At 37.9% G+C, this 9840-nt stretch overlaps 2 protein-coding genes across 4 annotated transcripts; one reads left to right on the plus strand and one right to left on the minus strand.

The window, feature by feature from the left end:
• The first annotated feature begins 250 nt into the window (after nucleotides 1-250).
• On the plus strand, nucleotides 251-3169 carry LOC113292706 (cytoplasmic tRNA 2-thiolation protein 2-like). Its single transcript, XM_026541578.1, is given in 9 exon segments — nucleotides 251-481; nucleotides 483-580; nucleotides 672-1010; nucleotides 1101-1188; nucleotides 1801-1922; nucleotides 2010-2088; nucleotides 2183-2604; nucleotides 2746-2824; nucleotides 2912-3169. Coding segments are annotated over 8 exon segments (1416 nt in total). The 5' UTR covers nucleotides 251-262; the 3' UTR covers nucleotides 2795-2824; nucleotides 2912-3169.
• A 182-nt stretch (nucleotides 3170-3351) lies between these two features.
• On the minus strand, nucleotides 3352-8997 carry LOC113297463 (shaggy-related protein kinase gamma). 3 transcript variants are annotated; one of them, XM_026545940.1, is made up of 13 exons: nucleotides 8867-8997; nucleotides 7711-7906; nucleotides 7532-7624; nucleotides 7376-7435; nucleotides 6927-7199; nucleotides 5953-6027; nucleotides 5244-5300; nucleotides 5003-5143; nucleotides 4833-4883; nucleotides 4289-4384; nucleotides 4117-4200; nucleotides 3897-3999; nucleotides 3352-3751 (listed from the first exon to the last, which is right to left on the minus strand). In XM_026545940.1, the coding sequence occupies exons 2-13, from the start codon at nucleotides 7822-7824 to the stop codon at nucleotides 3660-3662; spliced, it is 1239 nt and encodes a 412-aa protein (XP_026401725.1). In that variant the 5' UTR covers nucleotides 7825-7906; nucleotides 8867-8997; the 3' UTR covers nucleotides 3352-3659. The 3 variants fall into 3 exon arrangements, with proteins under 3 accessions (XP_026401725.1, XP_026401727.1, XP_026401728.1); XM_026545942.1 differs by lacking the exon at nucleotides 8867-8997 and adding an exon at nucleotides 8046-8694; XM_026545943.1 differs by lacking the exon at nucleotides 8867-8997 and having other exon boundaries at nucleotides 7532-7581; nucleotides 7711-7850.
• Nucleotides 8998-9840: the final 843 nt, after the last annotated feature.

Raw genomic sequence — 9840 nt, forward strand, 5'->3', positions numbered from 1 at the left:
AACTTAATTGGCCTCTCTCCATCTCTCCCTAAAAACCTCAGATCTAAAATTACATCCTCTCTCTATTTGAATATATATTGAAGGGCCTTTAAGGTAAAAGGAAAAAAAACAGGTCTTTTCGGATCGGTGAGAGTTTGGATTAGAGAGTACCGGGTTCAGAGGGGCAGGACTAGAGCGTCCAAAGCCCATGTATAAAGGGATTAAACATTAATTTCTACATTATTCAAGTTCTTCAGACTCGAAGGAGAAAGAGAGAGTAGTCATGGCGTGTGCTTCAGGAGGATGTGGCGGCGCTGGTGGTGGTTGCTACAAGGACGAAGAGGAGAAGCAAGTGTTAGTTTCAGAACATCAAAATCAGCATCATTATATCTGTTTAAAGTGTAAAGTAGAAGAATTCATCTCTTCTTCTTCTGGGGATTTTATTAGTGATCTTTGCTTTGTATGTTTTCGTTCTAATCTCTTTGGTAAATTCAAGCAATCGATTGTGAACGAAAACATACAAAGCAAAGATCACTACCAACGACTTGATTTCCCCTACTGATAAAGTTCTCGTTGCCTTCTCTGGTGGTCACTCCTCCAGGTATTATTTCTATACTCAAAGCCCCAATTTTTTTCTCTTCAATCTCCACGATTAGCAAGAATTTTAATCTTTGTTCACGTGTGTTTTCTAGGATAGCTCTACAATTTGTGCATGAGTTGCAAGAAAAGGCACAGAAAAATTCAGAAGCTAGTAGAGATAAAGCGTATCCTGTATTTGGTGTGGGAGTTGCATTTATCGATGAAACCAACATTAATTCTCTTGAATTGGATAAAGCAATTCAGGACTTAAGATTGATTGTTTCGAGTTTGTCGCTACCTGAAAAGGAATTGCACATTATGCCCATTGGAAATATTTGTTCCTCGGACCCTGTGGAAGGAAGGAACAAGATGAGTGAATTGTTGTGTAATGTTACTGATGCCACCGGCAAAGAAGATCTCTTGCGATATCTTCGTATGCTATGCTTGCAGAAGGTTTACTTTTGTTTTTGTCTTTCATTAGCTGAATGTGGTGTGATGGAAAGAGATGAGGTTCTTGTATTAATGAGTTTATGATAACTACTGATTGCTTATGATAATCGGTATAATAAAGTGGTGCTAGGATCATGCACATCATCTATAGCTTGCCATATTATTTCAGCGACTGTGAAGGTATGTTTTTGATCTTATGGTATGGTGTTAGATCAATGGGGTGATGTTAAATTCATTTTCCCTTAAAAGACTAGAGCTAAGGGGAAAAAATGCTCTCAAGGAGCTGTCACAGATTATCAGAAACTCAAACTATGTTCTTAAGGAGCTTTTTTTGCTCACGAGGAACTGTCACAGATCATGCTCTCAAAGAGCTATCAATTGTTCAAACTATGGTAGCTCTTTGAGAGCATGACTTGAACATTTGGTAGCTCTTTGGCTTGAAACTCTATTCCGAAAGTTTAGATGTGTAGGTTAGTTTCTTCATTTGACTTTTCAGTTATTGGTAGAATACAAATCTTGATATGATGAAGACGCAGGAAATTGTTGAATTATTCCAAATTCTGAAGATTACATTGTGACTCGGAATTAGGATTAGTATGGAAAAAAATTCACTTCCTTGAATAGTTCAACATTCCCTTTTAAAATTTGTAGAGTGTATACTATACTCCTTAAATAAGTAGCAGACCCAGGCAGTCCCATCTAAGAGTGTGGGGGCACAACAGCAATTGTATTACAACCAATGAATAGCAGCCTGAGATCTGAATCACATATACTTTTTGTTCTTTTCACCAGGGACAAGGTTATTCTTTACCGGCAGATATGCAGTACATTGATGCGAGATGGGAGATCCCAGTGGTGCTTCCTCTGCAAGACTGTGTTGCACAAGAGCTCAAAATGCTCTGCTGCCTAGACAGGTTTGTAGTAATTCTTTGCTATTGCATATTTAGTGTAAAAAAATCTGTGATTCTGTCACGAACCCTTCTACTCTTTCTGAAATACAGTTTAAAGACCTTGGAGGTGCTTGATGGTCCTCGTGCTGGTATCAATGGCTTGGTGTCATCATTCATTCAAGTTCTTCTGGTAAATATAGCAATTTATGTGGTGTATATGGTCTCCTCTTTCTGTTGTCATTCTTGCTTTCACCAGTAAACTGAACTCCTCTGGTTCTTCGCAGGAAGAAAACCCTGGACGTGAACGCACCATTGTTAGAACAGCAGAAAAGCTCAGTCCATTCCATTTCAATAGGCTCCCAGAAGAAAGCAAAGACTCCAATAACAGTCATTTGCCATCACGATGGCGTCGCAGGAAGAAGCAAAATCTAAAATCTCATGATGAGTCCATGCCGTCAGAGTTTCTCTGCCCAGTCTGCTTCAGTCCACTGACTAAATCAGAGTTTGAAAGTTTAACAATGAAGCTTGGGAGTTCTGACACATGTAGTGAAAGTGAAATTTTTGGATCAAGCTGCTGCCCCAGTTGCCAGTTTCAGATACTTCCAAAAGAGCATTCATCTATGGAGCAGTTCTATACACTTCTGCCCCAGCCAATGATAGCACGAGCACCAAGGGAGAGCATGAATGGTGACCAGACTTGGCTAAGGTGATAATTTGCTTTTTGTTGTTGTCTATGACATTCCTTTATTACTCCCGGTGTTCTATGTTTTATGTTACGAAATGAGAAAACAGAAAAATTGTTCCTAACTGAACTTGTTCTCCATTGGGTTTATGATTACGTTTCTAGGGAGCAAATCAAAGATTGCTTGCTCTCTGACGGTGAGGATGGAACATGAATCCTGCTTTCTTCTGCTCATGGTAACCAGGTGTGCCACTGACTGGGTCCATATATTAACTTGTAACCAAGTCGCAGCATATTCTTTACTGTTTTTTTACCTGTGATCGGTGGCCAGGTGACTACCGGAGAACCTATCTAGTGGTGTCAAAAAGTGCACCAAAAAGTCATCATCTTGGTCAAGATTCACAAAGACAGCTCGTTTTGGTAACAGAATTCAGTGTCATTGCACGTTGTTCAGTATTGGAAATCCTTATTTGTATCTTGTATTAATTCAAGGCGTCTCGGCCGATTCTGAGATAGAGAGCGGACCATTTATTTACTGTATACTTAATTTAAGTGATGCCAATTTTCCCCCTATTAATTTATGCTGATTACTGTATACCTATTAACTGGTAATGTTGTGTCCTTATTATGTCTGGCTTTGGAGCCGGTTCATTTTCAATAGATGAACAGACAATTTTCTGTGAGGTGCCCAGTCAGGCACCCCAGTTCTGCTAAAATGTCACTCTGACACATTCTCCATGCATACCATATACATCCACTCTTTCTCAGATATAGAATCCCAAACTGAAGGGGCGTAACAAGGAGCCAATTAGACCTCTAAAATTTTACAATTTTGTCATTTAAGGGCAAGGGTAGCCAGTAGCGCCCACCCAAGGTTCATAAAACCATTTTAACAGAAGAATTTTCTTATTATCTGCTTCCGGAAAATAAGAGAACAAGGAACAACCAAAGGGAAAATCTAAGATAAGAGAACTGAGAATTTCCATGGGCTGCAATGAATGTGAATGATTTCACTGGTAAACAGAGCGGTCACCTACACACTTTCTAGTGAAGAGAAAGAAGAGGAGTAAATGAAGTAGTTAAGAATGACTGGCCAAGAAAGCAGCAAACTGCTTTCTTGAGTGCTCCGGGATCAACTTCCCTACAATCTCAGCTGGCACTCCTTTCAGTTCTGATCATTATCAGCAGCAGGAACATGACGACCAAACAATCTGTGTTAGTATAATCATATTGTAATGAAATGTACATGGAAATCACATAACATGACTATCAAAATTGGGTTCACCACTAAAAATTTCAAAGTAGTCCACACATACCATGGGGTTTGAAATTGAAGAGTGGGGGTAATAAACGTCCATTTGGCAGGCGAGTGTTTGGGTCTCTTAGCTCGTCAAAAAATGGATGGATCAAAGCTTCCAACTGCAATACAAGTAATTTACAGACCCCTATAAGTCAACACCGTGCCTCTTGACCAATGAGATGAAAAACAAAGCAAAAATCAAAGAGAGCTTATATCTGTCAGCATAAAATTCATACAGCTGTGCATCGTAGGTTTGGGGAGTACTGCAGAAGTCTTGACACCAGATCCACAGCTTCTGGTGGTGTGCGCTTGTGGAGTATCTGGAAGTAGACATCATTTTGAAAGCCTCGTTAACAAGCTAAAATGAAGGGTAAGCATTTGTAGCAAGGATATTCGGCTTTCCAGTACCTTATGCCAAGGGTGAGCCTTAATCTGTGGAAATTTAAACTCCGTGTAGTTGGGATTCATGCACTTAATTTCCTCCCTAGTTGGGGTACCCAAAACCTGCAAATTAACACACCAATGGTCGTAAATGCGAAAGATGTGAAGGACTACTTTTTTTCTGGAATAGGCGATTAGCTAGACAGAATCTTCCTACTAGAACAGCATGTATGTGTATGTGCAGGTTGTTCCTAGCCACCATTTACAGGATTCTCAGTGATGTGAGGGTAAGGAGATGTTGTACATGCACTTCTCTCAAAACCATATCTTTCAAGTCATTAAAAGAGTGAAATGTTCACCGAAGAGAGTTAGAACCAAACGGGATTTCAGCAGCCACTTGTTCTGATGCTAATGCATGTGAAAATCACAGATTAGACATACATGAAAAACAATTTCTCACCACTGGCTGTAATAGAGATTCCAATACGGTAACATTGTTGTTGTAATATCATGTATAATCCAGACAATGTGTGACTGAAGTGGAAGAAATTTTAAGAAGAGCAACAGTTACCTTGATTATTTCAACAAGCTGGTCCACTCCACTTTCACCAGGAAACAGGGGCTGGAAAAACGAATAAGAAAGAAAACAGAAAAGAACTTCATACGCATAGTAACCATAACAGTGATGTTTGTGCTCCAGGAGATGGTTTAGCCTTTTAGGGTTGTTGACAAAAAAGTTACCTGTCCAAGCAGTAGCTCAGCAAGAACACAACCAGCGGACCAAATGTCAATAGCTGTAGTATACTCGGTGGCTCCAAATATAAGCTCAGGAGCCCTGTAATACCTTGAACAGATGTATGATATGTTTGGCTCTCCTTTAACCTATTAAGGTCAAAGCAAATAAAATTTCTATGCTGCGAACAATATTAGACTAGCAGGGAAAGAAAAAAGCATTAGTAGATCAATGTATTCAACAGCCTACCAAGACTTTAGCACTTCCAAAATCACATATTTTTAACTGATGAGTATGTGGATTGACCTGTCGCAAATAAACAAGAAAGTGATTTGAAAAACTAAATCGCTGCAGAAAGCAAACAAATCGCATTACAACTTCAGATTTGAAGAAAAATGTAAGTAATTCCTAAGGTAACAGGGTTTAACACCTATTGACAATTATTTGTGATGTTAAACATACCCCAAAACCGCCTTCCAGCAAATCACCAGGTAGAGAAGGTATAAGTAAAAAGGAGAAACATAAATCAATATAATGTCCACACGTTTATTAGCCCGTGGTTTTAAGGAAAAGAGTTGACAAGGACATATGCATCAACTTGCAAAACACTTGTATGTTTATGGAGTTGGTTTAACCCACGTCATATGACACCAACACATAAAAGAAGTCCCGTCCAAGGGATGGTTAGATGCAAAGTTTCTAGACTCAATTTCAGAGGCAACACTAAACAAATCATAGCTATCGAGATCACTCATGGGATGTGTTCCATCTGACAAACAATTGAGCTATACTACCTCGTTGTGAACTCACATGTAATGCATCTTGTTGATTTTCAAAAAACCACACTTTTCATGATATACTAGTCCCCGTGAAAGCGAGAATGTACTCATTTTTTTGCAGATAAACTACATATATGCCAGCAAAAAGTGAAAGATACCAAAATGATTTGTCCACGTACCAAAAGATTCTGAGGTTTAATATCTCTGTGGCAGACCCCAATACCACCATGAATATAAGCCAATGCCCTACAAATCTGCAAAAACCAACAGTCTTGAAGTTTCCGCAGATATAGATAGTTGTGCCTATTTACAGTGAGGAATGAAAAAGTATAGTGACTCGGAAGCATAGATAAGAAAAAAATGAGTTTGAAACTTACCACAAAGTACGAAGCACATAGCAATAACTATTACAGAAAGTCAACAAAAGAACTAACACCCCATTTACCATTCGTGGAACAAGAAAAAATAAGTACTACTCACTCTATGGTGACTGCCTCTCCATTTAATTATAGCAACTCGCAAATCCGTAATACCATCACGTCTAAACCACTTTAAAAATTGGCTAACGCAACTCAGCCAACCAATTTTTTGGTGTTAAATTTTTTTATTACGACCTGGTTGGCTGGTTCCTAATGAAGATGTTTTACGTGGTTATACCTCATCCTCAATCAAAAAACACAGCATAGAAGTACAATTTCCTCTAGATAAGCTCAATGGGCACTACTTCAGTAAACAGCTCAGCATTAAGAAGCATGGTATTTATTAGGAAATGCAGTTTACATTTAGAACAAATCTGATACTTGATTACTTCCAACTGTACAGATTTCCGATGAATCAACAACCAGTGTTTTAAAAAACGTTTTGAAGCGCGTATTAAAGCTCACTTTTTTGAGCTTCAGTAAGAAAACGCTTCAAAGTGTGCTCTTCAGTAGTAGGTCCTATATTTGAAGAAAAAAGGGGCTTTTGGGATTTAAAATTTAGCCCTGACATTTCCTATTTTGTCTTAAAGTCTAAGGTAACATAGAAAACCCTAAGAACTATTATAATTCTTTAACTACATATCGCTTTACGCTTCGCTGAGAGAGCGTATTGTTTTACGCTTGCACTTTTTTAAACATTCACTAACATATTCACAATCCATAATGACACATACCTGGTAAGTATAAAGTTTCACATATATCACCGGCATTCGTTGGTTCATCTTGTTATAGTGTTTGATGACGCGGTGAACAGTCTCAGGGACATACTCAAGTACCAAGTTCAGATAAAGCTCATCCTTCTCGGTCGTTGAAAAGAAACAGTGTTTCAAAGAAACAACATTTGGGTGATCTAGAAGACGCATGGTTTGCAGTTCACGGTTTTTGTACCTCTTATCTTGAAGGACCTTCTTAATAGCTACAGTTTCACCTGTTTCTAAGCATTTGGCCTGTGAGCAACAACAGGAAAGCACCAAGTTTACACTTCATTTACAATCAAATGCCATAACATGAAATCACCAAATAGACAAATGCTCTCATGAATCGTAACCAGACATGAGCCAGTTGCACACATACAGTTTTCTGTGTTCACAACAGACATAAAAGTACCACAGAAAACACGTACCTGAAAAACAATTCCAAATGATCCATGCCCAACAACCCGCTCTGCCATATAGCTTATGGTCTATAATAAAGCAAAAAAACTGTATTGAATGAAAACAACCCAAAAGAAAGATCATAACTAGACAAAAGGGTTATAAAACTCAGCCCCCAACTATACCTGCTTTGGTTGACCATTTCTTCCACCAATGGTTGTCACAATTATATGACCTGTTTCCGTGCCAGTTCCATCAACCACAGTTGCGTCAATTTCCTAAAAAGCGATCAATTTCTTGAATGTATGTTATAGTACCAACAGTTGACAACAAAATTTAGTGACAAAAATCTCACTCCACTTACATTATCATCCTTAATTTTCATTTCGTTCATTTCCTCAGGCAGCCTATCAATACCTGCAGTATTACTGCTAGGTTCTTTGAACCCAGCTGTAGGTGGCACGCTAACTGAAGCCATTGGATGAAACAATGGTTGCCAGCTCCCAGTTCAACCACCTTGCTGATTTGAAGCCTCAACTCAAGGAAACCAATCCATGCCCCTGCAAGAAAAGAATGATTCAACAATCCATGCACATGCAAATCAATGTAAACCACTAGTTGGATGTTAACAGGAAACTAGTGTAAAGAACTGAACACGTAGACACAGATGCTAATAAAATGTAAATAGTAGTATAGTACCACAGGGAAACTATGTCTGACATAGTAGGTAAATGAACATCAGTAGTGCTTCCACGGAATACACTGGAGAGATAAGTATTCATGACTTCAAATATGGAAATTGCTCTTGGTTTTCCGACATATGCAACAAATCCAGTTGAACAAGTATAACAATAAGTGCCTAGACATCATATTGTTATTCAAACTTTCCAGTGAAGGATCTCGTAAGATTAGCTGAAAAGCTCTTAATGGTACCCTAAGAAAGCTCATAAAACTACACATTAACAGTAATCCAAATAAATCGCTCAAAAATATCAGCCCGCGTCTTGTTTTGAGCCATTTGAAAAGTCAAATTATACAACAAAGAAAACAATTGCAAGCTCAACAAAAAAGTATGTATAACCCTACAATTTATAGTTCCCCTGTTTTCCATCTTAAAGAAACTTCACCACACATTGTCCTTACAAACACCAACCCTGCTGCATAGCTTTTCGGTGCACACAGCGGCAAAGGGGTAGAACTCATGAACACAGGTATGAACACAACTTGTTATCATGCTAACATTTCAAAAATTCAACAAATTATTATGACTAAAGCAAATGTAATTTTAAGACAAAACAATTAGATATCAGATCAATGATCACAGAAACAGAACCCCAAGCACATAATAAGATCAAGATTTCGTTTATACTGATACAAACAAAGATCATAATAGATACTGATCCCATTGAGCTGTTATCTGGATTAATAACAGTGTTACTTATAGATACAAAAACGATTGATTGAAATTTCAAGAAAATAAAATAAATAAACAGAGGGATCTAAGCTTTGGATTTTCTTACCTCCTTCGGTGCCCCTTGTTTTGGTGGTGTGTAATGTAAACCAAAATGGATGGACTGTAAAATAAGACCTAAACCAAAACTAGCCAAGGAAACTCGAGAAAAAAAATGGGGATATGCGACACATGATAAATAAATCAAAAAATAATACTAATTAAGATTACACGTCGTTTCAAAGAAAAAAAAGACAAGCAATTACACAGGGTCTGTAGGGTCGGATGACCCCACATGACAAGGATGATCTGGGGCGGAGCATTTGACACTCGGCTCGTCAACCCAACCCGACTTAAAGCCCAATAATAAAGGGATTAAACATAAATTTTGAAACCTGTTTTGAGGCATACTCATTTTTTTTTTGAGGCATACTCATTCATTATATCATCTAGGATGGGTTTATTAGGGGTGTCTAAAGGTAGTGCAATTACCTATATATCTCTAAACAATTTGAATTACTAAAGTGCCCTTATCCTCAAAAACCTAAAATCAAAAATCAAAATAAATTTTAAACTTACACATCTAGGACTCCAATTCAATCAAGAAATTAATCAAACAAAGGAAACACGAATCGAAGTGAGCGATGTTGGAGTGCGAAATCCAAATCTCAATTGCTCATAGATGTATTTTAGAATGTATGTGTAACAAACCCATCTTGTTTTTGATTGATTTTATTTTGTTTGATCGGTATAATATGATTTCAAAGATGAAATTAGGGTTTCCAGAAGATCAGTTCGGCTGATCTTGGAGTATCAATTTTGAGCCGAACTTAGTGTATGATTTAGAGAAACACTATGCGGCTAATGTGACTTTGCTAGATTTTGTTCGAATCAGCCGAACCTAAATTCGTCAGTTACAGAGTGAAGTTCGGATGATAACTTTTCAACCGAACTGTTCATCTGGTCAGAAGATCTGGGTTTTAAAAATTTAATTTTTGATAGATTCAACTTATAAAAAGGAAATTAAACCTTGTATAGAAGTTT

Source organism: Papaver somniferum, chromosome 7, assembly GCF_003573695.1.
Source record: "Papaver somniferum cultivar HN1 chromosome 7, ASM357369v1, whole genome shotgun sequence".
Classification (NCBI taxonomy): domain Eukaryota; kingdom Viridiplantae; phylum Streptophyta; class Magnoliopsida; order Ranunculales; family Papaveraceae; genus Papaver; species Papaver somniferum.